The 19,581-nt window shown below is 36.5% G+C and overlaps 1 protein-coding gene across 2 annotated transcripts in view; it reads right to left on the bottom strand.

The window, feature by feature from the left end:
• Positions 1-1,840: 1,840 nt before the first annotated feature.
• LOC145667460 (aquaporin-8-like) overlaps positions 1,841-19,581 on the bottom strand; it is a 188,401-nt gene continuing 170,660 nt past the window's right edge. Inside the window, exon 7 of one of the 2 annotated variants that reach the window (XM_081734937.1) lies at positions 1,841-2,166. In XM_081734937.1, the coding sequence (XP_081591063.1) occupies positions 2,023-2,166 (144 nt within the window). In that variant the 3' untranslated portion in view covers positions 1,841-2,022. The remainder of the gene's footprint in view (positions 2,167-19,581) is intronic. The other variant, XM_081734936.1, reaches the window with a different exon arrangement.

Here is a 19,581-nt window from a genome sequence, read left to right as displayed (position 1 = left end):
CATAATGCTCTCCAAAGTTATAAACGCTGTACACTCAGCGGCCAATGTTATTGTGATACTGAATGCCTTCTTCACTTGTGTCCTTCCGCCCCAATTTCTTCGTTTTGGCTGATAATACGTGACCACATCCAACTGCGCAGGTGGAAAGGAGGTCTTGAAGCGAGAGGGCGACAGGATTGGCCTTCCTGTGCCATGGACTTGAAGCTCATCAAACACGTTTGGGATGCTATGGGGGAGATATCTTGCACCACTTCCGGATTCACCAAGGATCATCCAGAAATTGTCAATAGCGCTCGAGTAATATAACTCGATACTACAATAACTCCTTATCAAGTTTGTGAGCAGCATGAGAGCACGTTGCAGAGAATACATCCCTGTCCCTGGCGATACCTACTTTTTTCAGGACCTTTTTACTCGTTCTGTAATCTCAGGTGGGACCGTGAGTCATAGTGCTTTGAGTGTAAGTAATTGTCTCCATATAAAAGTGGAATTTATTGTTCTTCTAACCAGTGTCGCTTTCTGTTGTTTCTTCTATCATATTGTACAGTCAGCGACAAAAATTATTTCTGTTTGATGAACGTAGTTTCGTAAATAAGTTCAGAATGAATGGACAATTTGAGTTCAGCTTTCAGTAAATTAAAAAGTATGTAATTTTCTGTACGTTTCAGCTATTCCACCGTTGTACGTTCTAACCATTACCACACTACCGTTTTTCCCAAAATAAATTTTACCGAACTGGAAAGAATTTTTGTCACTGACTGTACCGCTACTTTATTTATTTATTTATTTATTTATTTTTTGTATGGTTCACATTTCACTAATCTATTCCACTTGAGAGTGACACAGTAATCAAAACTTGCTTTCGTCCTTCAGCTTTTCACAACAATGTATTGTCAACAATTACATAAACTACCCTAGAAGTTGACTTCGGCGTTGGGCTCTAGTGCAAGGTGACCAGAATTTTTAGTTGCAAAAACGGGAAGCATGCGAATCGGCGATGTGGGGGGGGGGGTTATATCTGACTTCCAGATTGTGTTTTGGGAGTCAGGAGTGTTTTCAATTTACAAAATACATAAGTATGATAACACTATGCGTTTCTAACTTAAGTACTACCCAACAATACTTTTAACTACTTGAACACTCAGAATTCCCACTCAATTCCCATTTGAACATTCAGAAGTTTCAGACACGGCTGATCGTTCTCAATAAGTGTTGGTACGGAGGAGTGTAGAATTTGCATTGACCATTTATATTTTGAATAATACTTACGGGACACCTGGATCATTTTTACTTAAAAGCGGGACATTTAGGCGTCTTGTTTGAGAATAAAAAAAAAAAAAACCTGGACAACAGTTGAAAACAAGGGACTGTCCCGGCTAAAACGGGACGTCTGGTCACCTTGCTCTAGTGCTAGTCCTTTAAATAAATTCCTGCCGATGCTACTATGTTTATATATTACTAAAAGTATAATACATCCTACAGAAAAAAAAGTATACATTCTTCCACTTTCTCAAACTTATAGGAATTCCTTGTCGCAAAGGGATATAAAACTGTTATCTATTTAACCATAGGGGAAGTCTCAAACTATACACAAAATTTCTTTTTCTTGTATCGTATTTGCTCAGTTAACGTGATTACAATTTTAAATATAGTTTGGTCAAATGAAAAATCATGGTGCGTAAAATATGTGAATTTTCTAAGAGAGACACTGATTTCGAATTTATTCTAGTAGCCTACAAGTAGTTCAGTAGTAGAGTAGTTTTGCCAATACTTTGTTTTAACTCTGCTTTCATATTGACATTCTTCAAATGCTAATTACCGTTACAGATTATAATGTCTCAATTTCAACAGAAATTTTATTATTCAAGCTTCTATAAATGTACATTTAAAAGTAATGGTACACTTCGTGAAATTTGTTGCACGTAACAAAATCGTTAAGAACTTTTTATTCATTTTCACAACTAATTTATTGTTATATTCATGCATGTAAAAAAAAAAGTTTTTTTTTAATTTGGTATTTTTTTAAGCTGCTGTTTCGTCTTTATCTTTGCTGATCTCAATCTCTTCTTCGTGACTTTCAATTGGTTCATCTTCGTCCTCTTGCCAGAACAATTTGTAGAAAAGCGAAACAATTATGCTTGCACCGAATGGGCCAATCCAGTAAAGCTGTAACAGGAAGAAGCATGTTTTAAAAATATATAGATAAAGTATTTAAGTAAATAACATTACAGTAGAACTCCTGTAATCTGCCACCTTTGGGACTGGGGAGTATTGTCGGAACGCTTAAAAAAAATCAGATTATCAGAAAATACAGAAAAATACGGATTTACAGTAAAATAAACAATATCTAAACTCTTAAAATGACTATAATGGGCCCAAATATCGGGGTTCCTTTCCTTCTTTCTTGGCAGAACCACATCCAGAATGCGTTATCAAGCAATTTAGGTTTAGGTTTTTTTTTTTAATGTTTTGCTATTCTTAACAGCATTTTCACCATCTAGCGTCACTGTATATAATTCAATGTCTCTCTTCTCCATGCTAATTTTCATTTAATGAAAGAGTAACGTGTTTAGGTTTCATTCTTGACATGTCGAAAAAAAAAACCACTGTAACGAAACGAGAAGAATACTGTCGTAAAACTAACGAACAGCAAGCACTAAAAACTGCACAGTACAGTACAGAAAACACGCAAAACAAAATAAATGATGCAAGAGAAGACGGGGACGACAATAAACGACAATTGGCCTCGTGAGTCACCGACGAGTCGGGACAAGTTCGGCTCGAGCACGTTCGCATCAACCGGCGTGGCGGACCAGCCGAGCGCGCACGAGAGAGGTTCTACTGTATTGTGCTTGAAGTAGTAGTTCCCAACCGCTGCGTCACGACACAATGGCGTGTCGCCAGTCCCATAGAGTGTGTCGCGAAACTTTAAGATTTAAAAATCATCAGGACTTCATAATTAGGTAAAAACTGTTTAGAGACCAGGCTTGCCAACCATACAAAAATATATCGTGATATACGATAATTTAAACCTTAATGCTATATACGATAATGCCCTTGCGATGAATATACGATAACTTTAGAACGCACATTTTTTTGTTTGTTTTTGAATGTACAAATAAATTGTAGATGTACATTAAATAATGACAAAGCACACACGCACTAAAGTTTTTCATAGCAATTTCCGCTAAAATGAAAAATGGTATACCATCCTATATTTTCAAGGGTTGTAAAGAATATTTTATTAAACCATTGACTTATTTGTTTAACTTGTCTTTGACTCAATGTAAATTTCCTGCGAAATTTAAAATATCTGCGGTTTGCCCGGTTCCTAAGGTTAATCCGGTAAGATTAATACAAGATCACAGACCAATAAATCTAATATCATCTCCAGCTAAAATATTCGAAGCAATCATTTATAAACATATGTTTAATCATGTATCTACGAATTTATCGGATTCTCAATATGGCTTCAGACGCAATAGATCAACTATTTCAAATTTGCTGACTATAAATCAAGTAATTAATGATTCTTTTAATAAAAGGTCTCAAGTAGATGTAGTATATACAGATTTTAAACGTGATTTTGATTTAGTTAATCATGGGGTACTTCTTAGTAAACTGAGAACATTTGGTATATCGCAAGAACTGGTCAAATTGTTTCATTCATATTTGAATGAAAGAATTCAATATGTTATTTTTAATAATATTAAATCTAAGGAATTCACAGTGCATTCTGGGGTACCTCAAGGATCAAATTTGGGTCCTTTACTCTTCCTTATTATGATAAATGATCTACCCAATATGTTTCAATATAGTTCATGCTTAATATTTGCAGATGATACCAAATTATACAAAGAAATCCGCACGGAAAGTGATTGTATTAAATTACAGACGGATGTTGATAGGCTTAATGAGTGGTGTAGGAGAAATAAATTTCAGTTGAATATTTCAAAATGTTATGTAATGACTTTTACTCTTAATAAAGCACGCACAATATTTGAATATACTATTGGGAATCAGACGTTAGAAAGAAAGGAAATTATAAGAGATTTAGGTGTTTGGTTTGATATTAATTTGAAATTTAAACATCATATAAATATAATAACTAACCAAGCTTTTAAAATGCTGGGTTTTATTAAGAGGTCAAGTCATTATTTTAAAAATCAAGGGACTATTTTATCGTTGTATAATGCATTTGTTCGATCCAAACTAGAATATGCATCTATTGTTTGGGATCCATTTTATCAGTGTAGAAAACAGCAAATAGAGAAAGTTCAGAATAAGTTATCGAGATATACTGCGTATAAAATATATGGTATTCAAACTCGTTATATTCCTTATGATGAACTTTTAAAAAAATTCAAATTATTGTCACTTGAAAATAGGAGATTTATACAGCGAGTACTATATCTTAAAAAATGAATCCATAACAAGGAAGATAACGCATTCTTATTAAGTAGATTACCTTTTTATTGTCCTCGGCAAAATCTGAGAGGTAGACAGGTTTTTTATATGCCTGAAAACAGAATAAATGTGAACAGGAATTCACCACTGTTTAAATTATGTGATGCAGGTAACAAAATTGAGTCTATAGGATTGGATTTATTTCAGCATGAATTTAAGACCTTTAAGCGAAAGTGTTTTCAGTTACTAAATGATAAATTGTAGAATATTTTTGTACAGCATATGTAAAGAGAAAAAAGATTCCTATTCTAGTACTATTTCGTGTTACCAATGTTAGTTCCATATTTGGAGTTGGGTTGCATATCCTTCGATAATGATGTATAAACTTTATACTTTGTAATTGCCTTTGGGTGTAAAGTACAAATAAATTATTATTATTATTATTATTATTATTATTATTATTATTATTATTATTATTATTATATTATTATTAAAATAAATCACCCTGCATCCTGCATCCTTCTTTTGAATGCAATTATGTTACGAATTGGTGGAAATATTGTTGTTGTTTAGAGCAATGTTAAAAAGGATATTTAAAAATGGTAGGGACAGTGACGCCGATTGCAAGTTCGAAATTGAATATTATTAGTAAGTTTATTATATATTATTACTATTATATATTACTTGTATTATATTTGTTTCTACATTTATCGCGTTTATCCAGCTTGATTGGAAAACGTGCAAGCATGCCGCAAGCTGGTTTCCAGTAACAAAGTCACATTGGGGCAATCTTGCATTTAGTGTTCCATTTAAGTCATGTCAAGTCAATAGCCAATGAACGGCCAGTCTCGCTATGACGCTCTGCGAAGGGTCTAAAGCATTGCTTGCAAGTACAACAAAAGGCAGATTGTGTAAAAGCATGCGTTTCAAGTGCAAGCGTAGAAAGTCAAAAGCCAACCACGCGTCAGTTGACCGAAAGCTTTCTTGCTACTAGGAATGCTATCGGCTAGGATAGAGGTTGGAAATGACTGCTTTGGAGCAATACTTTGGCTTATAAAGTTACTAATTTCAGCAAACAGATTTGTTACTGAAAGATATTGTTGAGACATAACAGCATAAATATAGGATTTAGGTTTCTGGGCTTTCGGCATCTAAGGCCATTTAGTCCGTCACGATTTGAGGGATGACGTCCCTCGGCGAGCACACAATCCGGGGAAGGAAGAAAGGATTGGGGAAGGAAGGAAGCGGCCTGGGACCTATAAGTTAGGTACCACCCCGGCATTTGCCTGGTGTGAATGAGGAAAACCCAGGAAAACGTCATTCAGGGTGGCTGGCCTGAAAAAGCATGTTACACTTTTTAGACCGAGTGACTCTACCGGGAATCGAACCCGGGACCGCTCGCACTGAAGGCGAGAGCGTTAGCGACTACGCTACGCGGGGCCACCAGCATAAATATAAATCTATATGATAAAGAACTAGAATTGATTATCAATACATTAATTTTTTGTCATCCTTCCCACAGAGTCGGATCTAAAAGGTAAAATCTTTTTGGGGCAGTCGGAACCTAGACTATGATAGGTATATCATGTTTGCTATAAACTTTAAAAAATATAAATAATAGCTTAAATTAATTTTGTCAATAAAAAACTGGCGGGCCTATGCCCCCCGGCCCTGGCCTAGATCCACCACTGCCTTCCCGTTGTCTAGTCGATAGCGCGCATGTCTCTCGTGCGCAGAGTTTTCATGTTCTATTCTCGATGCGAAAGCTTCGAAATTTAAATGCATTACGATAAAATTTACTAAAATGGTACGCGACGTCGTTGATAAAGCTTGAGTTGAGTTGATTTTAGTTTAGCGTCCCTTTCAGCAGCGAGGCTATATGAGACGTGGACCTACTGATTAACGTGGAATCCGAACCACATGAGCTCCTCCCGGGAACCAAACCCGGGTCTCCCACGCCAAAGGAGCGTATGCTATCCACATAGCCACGAGGGAGCTCATTGTTGGTAAAGATTATGTAATAGTATTTTAAAACCTTGAGATACCGGTAGTCCAATAGGGATCATGTTGACATCAGGAGTACCAGAATCCTAAACATCAAGGAAAATACTTCCGGTCAAAAGTGGCCCGATACCTTTAATGAGGAATAATATACACTTTTATTGATGTAATTTTTAAATTAGTGTGACAAACTCAACCGAATTTTCATTACTCCTAATATAAAGACTTAGTCATTATAATTTACAGTTATAAATGATAAGTTCTACTATTCTCGTAAGTTTTGTGACCGTGTTATCAGGTTAACTGCCACGGGAGTAAAGTGGTTTCCTTAACTTGGGGCCACGCCGCGAAATTTTAAAATTACCATTATTTCTGTGATTTTTGTTTACTTCTACATTGTAAACACATACTATAAAAAATCCACGGGCTACGATCACTTTGCAACTTTCTGAGGCCAAACGAATATTTTAATCCATATTATCAAGTACGAGGTGAGGTATTGATAAAGACCTCAAGGCCTGAAGCAGTTGTTGTAGTGAAACCTGAAAACAGGTCTCGTGGCCTATCAAGATATGTATGTGAGACCAGATTTCGTGTTTCATAGCAGTCAAAAACCTTTACGGAATCCAAACTAATGTTGTGAAAAGATTCAGTCTACGCTTCTACCATTGAAGTGTGAGACCAGTAATTCTGTGAGAACAACTTATGTTCGATATGGGTTGGACACATACACCCCTGTACGTAGACTGTCTGCAGAAGATTCATTTTTCTTCATTTAACACTAAAGTTTGAGCATCTACAACAGAGAAACCGCTTCTGATCAATGGAATGGTAAAGAATAGCTCTGTGCACTTCTCACTAAAATTCCCACACTAATTACTGTAATTTTGATTTCTTGACCTATGTGCCATTACAGATAGGTACTGGACTCAGTGTTGCGAAAATATTGACACAAAAAGTCGCTAAGTGAGAGATGAAGTGACTCCATACCTCCAAAAAAGTCGCTAAAAATTATTCATGGAATTCTGAATTTTTCATTATATATATATATATATATATATATATATATATATATACTATTGATATATACATGCCTGTAGGTATACATCCCTGTAATGACCAAATATAACATTCTAGGGGGTTATTTCTTTTGGCTCTTCCGAGCTTAAGATGTAAGTAAAAACACATTAAGAACAAATAATAAAGAAACAAAGTCTACCTGATGGATAACAATAAGAAATGATATAAAATGCAATGAGCTGATCAGTACGGTACTGTATACCTACTTTTGGGCCACTCTGGCGTAAGTAAAAACGTAATTAAAGGAATCTTAAACACTTACAATGATGTGTCATTTAGATTACAGTACTTTAACAATAGTTTCGTTTTCAGTAGAATACAGTTTTTTTTTTTTTTTTTTAATTTTGTGATCAATTTCACTTCAACGAAATAAAAATGAGTTCAGAAAAATGCACAAAAGAAAAGTCTACAAAGAAAAATATTATACCTACTTACTTTACTTGTTTTTACGTTTCTACAGATATAATCAGGTTTTATCAGTTATGTTGCATTATTTGCTTCTCTAAACGGAAGCTCGGCAAACTAAAGGGCATTGAAGGTTGGAATTAGTCTCTGTTATAGGGCAAAAGGTAACAGGAATCAAGGGAAGATTCTGGAGATTTGGCCACATGCTATGTACTTGCCTAGCTCGTTATTGCTTGCATTGATTTAAACAAACAAAAGGAAAACAAGCATATATTTAAACCGCTTCGAGCTAAAAAGGACAAGTTATTCCCAGCATTAAAGTCGTTAAATGTTTAAGTATCTCACCAAATCGTCACTTAAGTCGCTAATCGGAGAAAAATATTTTTGTCGCTATTCTGCAAATCACATCCGTTAGATTTAGCGACTTTTCTCCCAAATAGGCAACACTGCCTGGACTCCTAACAAACTGAATGCCCCTAATAACGAAAGGAAAAAAAAAACGTAGAAAATGTTAAGATAATGCTGCTTATGAGAAAAATAGAAGCTTCGAAAAGAAACACACATAGAGACCTTGGTGGGCTGCGAGCAACTACAGAAATGATTTACAAACAAAAGAAAAGAAGAAAAAGGAGTAATACGCACAAAAGAGAGTGTAAGTTTGCCACTGTAAATATGCAGCGGCAGTTTAATCAACTTTCAACAATAAATTTTTAGCCTTTTATTAAACTAATTATTTAAGAATTTGTTGGACCATAGAAAGAGAAATATATTCTTAAGAAATACTAGTTTCACGTCTAAAATCTTTTTTAAAAAAAAGAAAAAAAGAATAATTTCGAACAACTCATCCTTGCAAAATACTCGAAAAAACGCTTGTATTCGAATTCATCCGCACGGGAAGTATCTTTAAATATATGAATATGTTGTATTATTTATATATGCTGAATAACATAACGCGCTACGTTATTTATAATGAAAACTTAATGTGCTAATTTTCATACTTTCAAATTTAGGAACTCTCGAAACATGAATATGTGATTTTTTTTTTCAGACACTATTATTTTGACACTAGTTACGACAATAAATGAAACTCTGAAAACCTTTTCTTTATGGGTGTCTAGTTATATAAGCAATACACTCTTAAAAAAAAAACGACTTTGGTCTGACGGTTTAGGCTGGGAGATATTGAACTAGTTAAATACGATTATGCCCGTAGAGACCTGCACGGGCCGGGCCAGGCCCGAGGCCCCAAGCCCGGCCCGGCCCGCGGGCCGGGCTTGGGCGGGCCGACTCTGCTATTTCTTTAGACCGGGCCGGGCTTGGGCGGGCCGACACTGTTATTTCTTTGGGCCGGGCCGGGCTTGGGCTAGCCGACACTGATTTCTCTTCAGGTCGGGCCGGGCTGGGGCCGATCAATTGCAATTCTTTAATAATTATTGACTTTCGTTAAACGATAATTGGAATAAAGCCAAACGGTGAAGAAGTGTGTCCGTGAAAAATGTTACAAAGAATGCAACAGCTATTTAGTTTGTGTTGCTTAGCAGCTCCAGTTTCACTATAGAGGATTCCAAGCATTATGCGGTAAATTAAGCTCTGACCTTGACCTTCACTGAACTCAAAATATAATAAGAATGGATGGGAATGTTTTGCCTGTCGCTAAACAATATTGCCATCTTCACTTTATGCTAAAAATTAATTAAGTTAGATTTTTGTTACAGGGAATGGAGTTTCTGTTCTCTCGATGACAGGCAAAGTTCTAGGAGGCAATGGTACCAGGTTGCAAGGTCTAGGAGGCAAGCGTCAGGTTGTGAACCAGAGTTTAGAAAATGTTTCTGAGGGTTAGGTCAAATTTGGCACTTAATTTTGAGAAAGATTTGAGCTCGAGCTATTTTTTTTTAAAAAAAAAATATCGGGCTGGGGTCGGGCCAAAAACTTTTTAAAATTTATCGGGCCCGGGCCGGGCTTGGGCCAAGAATTTTAAAAACTTATCGGGCCGGGCCGGGCTCGGGCCGAAAATCTCCAAAACTTTTCGGGCCCGGGCTGGGCCGGGCCCAGGTACGTTCGGGCTGGATTGGGCTCGGGCCGAAAAATTCGGCCCGTGCAGGTCTCTATTATGCCCCCTCCCTCCCCCCTGGGCTGTAAAAGCTAATGGTTTCGGTTTTAGTTATAAATCTTCCTATTTTACATTTCACAATTTTGATACAAAATAATTTATAAAAAAATAAGAAAAAACGTATAAAAGTATTTTTGAGGCCGCTGGCCATCATAGGTTCGCTACAGGGGCGGATCCAGGGGGGGGCGATTGGGGCGATTGCCCCCCCCCCCAGAAGAGGAGACTTTCTTATTTTATATATATAAATAAAACCCATCCCAAAGTTTGGAGCCCTTAAAAGTAGCAGTATGACAACCCACCGCCCCCCCCAGAAGTCGGTCCTGGATCCGCCCCTGGTTCGCTAGCACATCCCTCATGTTAGTTTCTTCACAGCCAATGTCCCAAACACTTTCTGTTTCTCCTCTCGAATAATCCAAAATTGTTGTTTTTTTCTCTACTATTCCTAACACTTCCTCATTTATTTTCTAAGTCGATCCAGCTAACTTTCTCCATTCTTCTCGACGCCCACATTTCGAAAGCTCCCAGTCGCTTGGCATCATTTTTGTGTAATATCTATGTTTTTGCCACATAGAGTACAATACTATACAAGAAACATTTTATGACATTTTTCCTTAATTGTTTATTCAAGAACCCCAAGATAAACGTTCGTTTCTCCTAAATGCTTTTTTCGCCATCCCTGTTCTTGTTTTCATATGACGTCCATACTTCATATCATCACTTATAATACAACCCAAGTATGAAAATAGTCACTGGTTCTATCTTTTCCCCTCCGTACTTGTGTATTTAACACGAAGCGCTTCGTTCCAACTCATTTTTAAGTAGCTGAGGTTTCAAAATGAAATGTGCTAAGCTAAATAGACGCCGATATTCAATAACAATTGAGTTTTTTTTTTTTAACAAGAAGTTTAGGAATGACACAAAAACTGGATCAAAAGATTGCGATCTTGGCCAATAACTATTTTTTGGATCAGGGGCGACGAAATTTTTGAACGGCTCCTAGATCGAGTTTTCGTATTTTCTATGGAATAAGTACATCATACTGAAATCAGAGATAATTTGGGTTTGCCTATACTATATGTAACTTTCCAGATATAAGGCTTACAAGAAAGTTTTTGATCGAAATATATTAGATCTCAAAAGAGAGCTGGCTCCAGAGAGTCACACTTAAGTTACCAATGTGCGATCATTGTATTTTGTGCAATTTGAGATGGCTGAGATGATCAATAACCTTCGTGGAGGTTTAAGACCTCCAGTGATACTTGAATCAGGATTTCAATGTTCTTCTTGCTGGTAGCTAAGGAGGAAGAAAATTCTCACTCGAGAAACAAAAAACAAAAAACAGACTTAAAGTTGCACAGTGCAGACGCGTAGTCCATGTCGTTAATTTGTTAATGAGAAACGCCTGTCACACTACATAATAATCTTGTCTTCCCACGTCTTGAAAGCAGAAGACGTTAAATGCTCCCTCCTGTTCCCTGCACTGTCTTCTTCTTCTTCCGTCATCGTTCCCCATCGTTCCCCAAGTTTCTTCTTCACAACAGTTCCCCATTTTTTGTAGGTGCATGGCGCATGTTGATAAGAATAAAGACATCAGGGAGAATTTTTAATATTAAAGAAAGAGGTGAAAGCGAAGCGAGATTTTGGCTCTAAGCAGTGTTGGCTTCCTCCAGTGAGATAAAATGGTCGGAAAAAAGAAACTTGCAGAACTAGTTCTAATAAAACTCAGTGATCTTCTAAACTGTTCCAGTTCCAAAACAGTTTCGTGTATAGAAGAGTAATCATGAATCATCACGAAGTAAACTCATTTCGTACAAAGAGAGTGATCTACAAAGATGGTCTCAGGGTCTTATCAGGTATTTCTAAATATGTTTTCACACAGACAACGTGAACAGATCTATTACGCAATGTGACTGATTACACTACCACACACACACACAAAATAAATGTTCTGTGGAGAGGACCCCAGAGTATGGATTCGATGTATTTTATTACACAAAATCCAAATTTCAAAACCCCAGAACAATTGACCGTGTCAATCTTTTGTTATGGGCAAAAAATGTGAGCGATTTGGATAGAAAGGATATACATTTTTTCGCTCATAAAACAAAATTGGCACGGGCAATCGTCTTGGGGTTTCGAAAATTGAATTATGTGTAGCAAAATACATCGAATCAATACTCTGGGGTAAGCTGAAAGAAACTTTTGTTTTTGTATGACTGTGTACGTGTATTCTCCCTATCCAAAAATCGCTCCTTTTTCGCACACTGACACGGTCAATTGTTCTGGGGTTTTGAAATTTTGATTCTGTGTAATAAAGTACATCGAATCCATACTCTGGGGTAAGCTGAAAGAAACTTTTGTTTTTGTATGACTGTGTACGTGTATTCTCCCTATCCAAAAATCGCTCGTTTTTCGCACACTGACACGGTCAATTGTTCTGGGGTTTTGAAATTTTGATTCTGTGTAATAAAGTACATCGAATCCATACTCTGGGGTAAGCTCAAAGAAACTTTTGTTTTTGTATGACTATGTACGTGTATTCTCCCTATCCAAAAATCGCTCGTTTTTCGCACACTGACACGGTCAATTGTTCTGGGGTTTTGAAATTTTGATTCTGTGTAATAAAGTACATCGAATCCATACTCTGGGGTAAGCTGAAAGAAACTTTTGTTTTTGTATGACTGTGTACGTGTATTCTCCCTATCCAAAAATCGCTCGTTTTTCGCACACTGACACGGTCAATTGTTCTGGGGTTTTGAAATTTTGATTCTGTGTAATAAAGTACATCGAATCCATACTCTGGGGTAAGCTGAAAGAAACTTTTGTTTTTGTATGACTGTGTACGTGTATTCTCCCTATCCAAAAATCGCTCGTTTTTCGCACACTGACACGGTCAATTGTTCTGGGGTTTTGAAATTTTGATTCTGTGTAATAAAGTACATCGAATCCATACTCTGGGGTAAGCTCAAAGAAACTTATGCTTTTGTATTACTGTGTACGTGTATTCTTCCTATACAAAATCGCTCAAATTTTTCGCCCATAACAAAACATTGACAGGGTCGATTGTCCTGGGGTTTTCATAATGTGGATTCTGTGTAACAAAATACATCGAATCCATATCCTGGGGTCGATTGTCCTGGGGTTTCGAAATTTGGATTCTATGTAACAAAATACATGGAATCCATACCCTGGGGTCCAGTGCGCAGAATTGTTATTTTGTGTTTGTGGCTGTGTTATTTGCTTCGATTTAAGAACTCTTGAGTGAGGTTAGGCGCAAAGAATGCGAAAACGGCAACTGAAGAACATTGACCACTCAATGAAACTGAACTGCTGGTCATGCTTTTTGGTAGAACTAAAGACAATATGGGAACTTTAAGAATCATTTCTACTACGTTAAAGAAAAAAATAGAAGAACAAGAAAATGATTGAAATAGAGACGTGACCAGTTGCAAGATGTCTGATGTAAGCAAAAATATAAGTCACTGTATTGCCCATTTCCTTTCCATCCACAAGCTGATTTTGAAATGAAGAAAATATAAAAGTTGTCCAAATGAGTTTTGCAAACCGGCAAAACGCTGTGCAAGAAGTAAGAGATGCGAGCAAACATTTTTGCTTCAAGTAGAAGAATGAATTGAACTGTACAAACATACTAATAGCAAAAACCTATTTACTTTTCCCTAATGTGTTTTACTTAGTTGATAGTAGAATCTCCAATAAGAATCTTTTGTATATTCGAATACATCTACATTTCATATCATCTTAATGCAGTAACAGAGTGGTTGATGTATGTTTCCGTGTACAGACCTCTTGACAAGTGCACACATTTGTACGAACACAACTCTTCATTTTATGTTCTTCTTCCCAGACTCGAAAATAAACTAAGAGATCTTCTATCGTTTTCAATGTCTGTAAGAGATTCAAATTCCTTGTCAAGAATAGAATATGTCAGGAGGCTCCTGAAGTTAGGAGGGTAAAATTCTCCATATAAACTCAGCAATAAGAATAAATAAACATGTGTTTTACTGAAAAACTCCATTCCTAACGTAGCAAAAAAATGTAAAAAATGTAACATTCTAATTTTCGTTCATGTTGTCATAAAGATATTGCCTAACTATTTACGTAGAATGAATGAATCCATTAGTGTGGAACAGTGTTGTATTCAGGCATGTTCAAGAGGGAGCTGAGCCCCCCTAGATATCTATGCGCCCTTCTAGAATATCTACATACATGTGTTGAAATATTTACTTTTTTCTGTTTAATTTTGTCGGAAATAAAAGTCTTAAATGCAAAAATGTTTCGTTTTTTCTTTTTTTTCTAGAAAGGAAAATTAGCTTCTTCTTTTGTCCAACCTAAATTGTTCTAATTAACAAAAGTAGTTTTCGTATAAAGTCGAAGTTAAATAAAAACTGGGAAAATTAGATACAGACACACACAAACGCTTTACAACGTTACTTAGGGTAAAATGGCAATATATTGGTTAATGCAATCGATCAGACAATAACTAGTCGTGAGTTTTGTTGAAAACAGATTCCTGCTGCTCTATTGCAATTTAGAACAGAGCCCCCCTTAAATTTTATTGCCCTTCCGTGGTACAAAAGTCTGAATTCAACACTCCAGCTCCAAGCGACTTTCACCTGTTCTCGCACTTAAAGAAGCACCTAGGAGGTCTTCGCTTCGCTTCAGACGAGGAGGTAAAACACTTGGTGACAACGTGGCTAAACACGCAAGGACAGGATCTTTACCTGTAGAGAATCTTCAAACTCATCCCACGATGCGACAAGTGCCTCAACCGATATGGCGACTGTTGAAAAATAACTTAATGTATATACTATTTGTTGGCTGTATTGGTTGTATGAAATAATACGTATATACTCGTTTCATTGCAGGCATTGAAACCTTACTTTCTGATCACCCTTCGTAAATTACTCTATCTGAATCGCGTAGCACTAACACAGTGATTAAAATGTGACACTTGAGTGAACTAGTGTTATTCCCAAGAATCGATAAATTTCTCGTCTCGTCTCGAAAATGAGGCGAGTTTTGTATTGTTCCTCGTTCTGTCTGGAATTTAAAATAGCATTTCTTGTCTCGTGGGCAGAATGGGCATGACAAGCTACAGAACCTTATAATCAAATCTAAATACTAGACTTATGGTTCACAACCTAATTCCTATGACGACCCCTATTTTATCACATCCTCTTGTCAGAGAATCCCTTATAATTTCAGGTTTGTAATAAGCTTGTGTGGGATTTTTAACATGCCTATTGCGAAATCCATCTATTTCTATAATAGTAGAATCCATTTCTTGTGTATAGTTGATACCATAATCTCCCTAAAAATGAATAGATTAAAACCAAATTCGAACAGTTCATTCATATTACAAATATCGAATCCGATGAGCCGTACTTCATCACGGAGGCCGTTTGAAAATTTAAAAACTTGATAACTTCCTTAATTTTGGATCATACGATAAAAAAAAGTAAAGTGATTTCTAATTTTGTTTTTGAAAAAAAAATAGCTTGGATAGTTGTTAAAAGTGTTATTGAGTATTTTAAATGACTTGATAATGTGCGTCACGAAGATTGAACTGGACATTGCCGCACTAGTGAAGTCACACCATGATCAGGTATCTCATTAGCTTTCAATTTTAATTGTATTTCAATATACAAGTTTTGTTGCATTTGTATTTTACCGGTATTTCAATATGCTGTTCTCATTAGTTTCATATCGTATCTCTTTCATTTACATTGATTTTTAAACCAATGTGCACTGGTTGAAAATGGGGCCGCGGTAGCTCAGTGGTAGAGCGTTCACCTCTGGAGCTTGGGGTCCCGGGTTCGATCCCAGCCCCGCCAAGTGAACTTTGTGGTGGACAAACACCGTGTGCGTGGGTTTTCTCGGGGTTCTCCCGTTTCCTCTCACTTTCTTCATTCCACCATTTTCATTCATTACTCATCATCACCGTCTCCTTTAGCCTAACCGGCATAACGTGGGACGTAAAACTCAAAGATTTCATTCCATTTTACCTGTTGAAAATGTTTAGTACACTTATTTTTTATTGTTCTTAACAGTATGCATAAAAATAAAAATATGTCTATCAGAACAAGATTCAAAATAATATTTACAAAATATTCTCTGGTATTAGACTCTAATAATATTTATTTCTTCCGCTTATCTTCGCTACCCCCAGGTTGAGAAACCCTGCATTAGACGATCTCGAAAAGGAAGAAGAATTCAACAACGTAAATTTTTGTTTTAGCGTAGCAAAAGTGAATGGTTTATGGAAAGGCAATAGAATATGAAGCAGTATATGATTAACGTAACTTGTTGCCTCATAATGATCACAGAGAGAAGAACGGTTCGTTTTATCACGTAACAGTGACAGTGACAAGCTGAATCATTCGATTCCACTATTTGTCTTATCTGAAGAAAGCAATGAGAACCCTGCCAAGCGGTAAAGGGTGTCTTGGAAAGTCGCCCTGATATGCACACACACACACAGTGTGAGTGTTCACTCGAGCGAGCGAGCAAGCGCACACACAGAGAGAGAATCTTCCTGAAAAGGACCTCAGCATAATCGGATCGCCAAGGAGGGATGCAAGCTAAAAGCCAAAGGAAGCAAAAGGTACCTTGTGCTCCTCAAAGGAAGATATCGACTCACCACACTTTTGCCCCAAGGATTACCACCTTTCATCTATGAAAGCCACAGTCTTCCCTAATGGGTGTGAAATGCTTTTATTTGGGAAACCTTCTCACCTGCCTACAGTATCTTCACAGCAAGTAGCTACAGCACAAGATCTTTCTGCAGCCGATAGATAAGAGTTCGAATGGAGAATAATGAAGAACCAATAGTTGCGAAGAATGCATATCTCGGGGAGATATTTTTGTATTCACAGTAGAGAAAATATAACTATCCCTTAGGAAAGAAGAACCATCCAACCTAAAACTCATACAAAAGTTCTGTCAAATATAATTTATTCTTGCATTTCAATAACTAATGATTCTGTGACATTTCCCAGTCTATTGGAAGAATGCCATTTTCCAAATTCAAAAATTGCCCTTCTTTGGTTTTCTCCGCTCTCGTTAAGAGGTTGTACTTGTAATAAGGGTCTTCCAGTTTTCAGTAACACAAATATTTTTTTACACATGTCTTGGTTTTTACGACGGTAAACGAGCATTAGGAAAGCCTAGGCGCAGATGGGAGAAACAATATTAAGATAGATCTCGTAGAAATAGGAATACAAAGTAGAAACTGGGTCCAGTTGGCTAAGGATAGAAGTCAGTGGAGACCTTCTTTTTGTGAACGTGGCATTGAACCTCCGGGTTCCATTGGCCATAGGGTTAGTTAGCTAGTTTCTATATTGTAAAAGCCTTTATCTAACCTCTACATGACGAAATGTTTTTCAAATTAGAAGCATCTCAGAACAAGTATTGAACATTGCAGAATTAGTTTGCGCGACTATTGTTTTGATCTTAATTCACTCGAGCAGAGACCAATGAATTGGTCCATCTGGTCCAATTCTCTCGACGGAGAGACATAATGGTGGGGAACAGTCTAAAGTGTAAGAATTGGTTTTGTATGTTGGGTTGTGCTCCTGCCAAGTGTATCGGATTCAAACAACAGTCCCTAAGAGGTCGTGTAAAACAATACTCGATAGCTTTTTAGTATAAAATATTCATTTAAAAGGATTCATTATTTTATTTTAGATATCAGTGTGTAAAAAAAGATACCTATGCTTCTTTTCATAATAACAAAATTTAAAACGCAGTTCTTTCAAGTTGGGCAGGCGTACCAAGTGATTTATTAACAGAGCTAAACGATATCTCGATACATTGAACAATCGATCCATATATTACCGGTAAAATGTCAAAATAATGACATTAGAAAGCACTAATGTCATTATTAGCTTTATTGGCTTTAAAAGAAGGAAAAAGTACGTTTCGTTGCGCTCCTGAGAAGGACCTCGTTTCAGTGTGAAGTAGTGAGTCTGTGTGTAGTGTGTGTGTTTTTAGTGATTGTGAATATTTAGAAAATACAATGTTGAAAAAGAGTATAAAAATCAAGTTAAATGGTGTGGAAATAAGAAGCAAAAAACAAAATTAATGTTCAGTGTTGATCACCATCATAAAGCATTACACGTAGAATTTAGAAAGTAGAACATTATAAAAAAAAGGTAAAATCTCAGGTATCATCACTTCTTGCATTGCTATCGGAACATATGATGGACTTCAATCTTCAGATGAGTGTTTTGTAATCTTTTATTATCGGTCGATAGACAACCCTCGTAGCAGCTGGACAGGCCAGGTTGCATAAGCACACAGGCGTAGATAGATACACACACCGATCTGAATGAAACTTTGCACACTTGTAGAACACCAAAAAATAATCGAACATATATATATATATATATATATATATATATATATATATATATATATATATATATATATATATATATATATATATATATTGTTTCGACAATGATGAAGATTTAAGGATAGAAACTACCCTGTGAACGTTAGGGGTGGTCTCCAAGCATAGGCAGAAAACAAACATTTAATATAGAAGAAAACATACTGCCAGAGTGGTTTTAGGACAGCTGATTCAGATTCTGACGTCAAAACTACAAAATTCAAAATGGCGGATCCAATATATTGATTACGATTACAAAATATCCTCTGGTTTGAAATCCTCTGCAGTTAACCAAGAACAATTATAGTTGGCAGGGATTACTACGAGGAGGTTGCAGACCGATTTGAAACCCCTAACGTTTTATTTTAATGGAATGCTTTATTAAGGTGAGTCTTTGCACCTCTCCCTATTCGGGGTGCTTATGTATAATGAGTCCCCTAGCCTCTCACTATGTCTGAACTTCACATATTTTCAATTGTTTGAATTATTTGAATTTTGTAATTATGACGTCAGATTCTGAATAAGCTGTCCTAAATATCCAACCTGGTAGTATGTTTTCTTTTATACGTATTAAATGTTTATTTTCTGCCTATGCTTGGAGACCACTCCTAATATTCAAAGGGTGGTTCCCACTCTTATGTCTGCACAATTGCTAAAACAAAAAAATACGTGTCGATTATTTTTCGATGTTCTACAAGTGTGCAAAGTTTCATTCAAATCAGCGAGTGACACTTCCGTAAGTCTCCTTCTGAGATCTTCAGTAGAAATCAATAGTCATCTTAACGTGGAGAAGCATCCATGTGCATATAGGATAGGCAACCCTCACACGTGCGTGCATTGCGGGTTATCCGTATTTTAAGGGGAAAATGCAGCGAACTCCGCCTTCAGGAATAAAAGAAAACACACAGGAACAGAGACTATCGAGGGAACAATATCAAATTGTAAATATTAATCAGACAAAAATGGATAAAGATGAAAATAGGAAGAGAACCCGAGAAGAGGGATACCCTTAGCAACAAATTCCGAAAAGATACATGGAGAAAACCTTAGGATTTGACACTACGGACCAATATGAACAGAAATTGACATACATAGAGGGACTATTAGATTGGAAAAAGGTAGGTCGTGCCCATTTAGAAAAGCTGAAAAAACGTATGGCTGTATG

Source organism: Thermobia domestica, chromosome 13 (assembly GCF_964235325.1).
Source record: "Thermobia domestica chromosome 13, izTheDome1.hap1.1, whole genome shotgun sequence".
NCBI lineage: Eukaryota > Metazoa > Arthropoda > Insecta > Zygentoma > Lepismatidae > Thermobia > Thermobia domestica.
The sequence above is the reverse complement of the archived record's forward strand: the minus strand, read 5'-3'. Positions and strand labels throughout refer to the sequence as shown.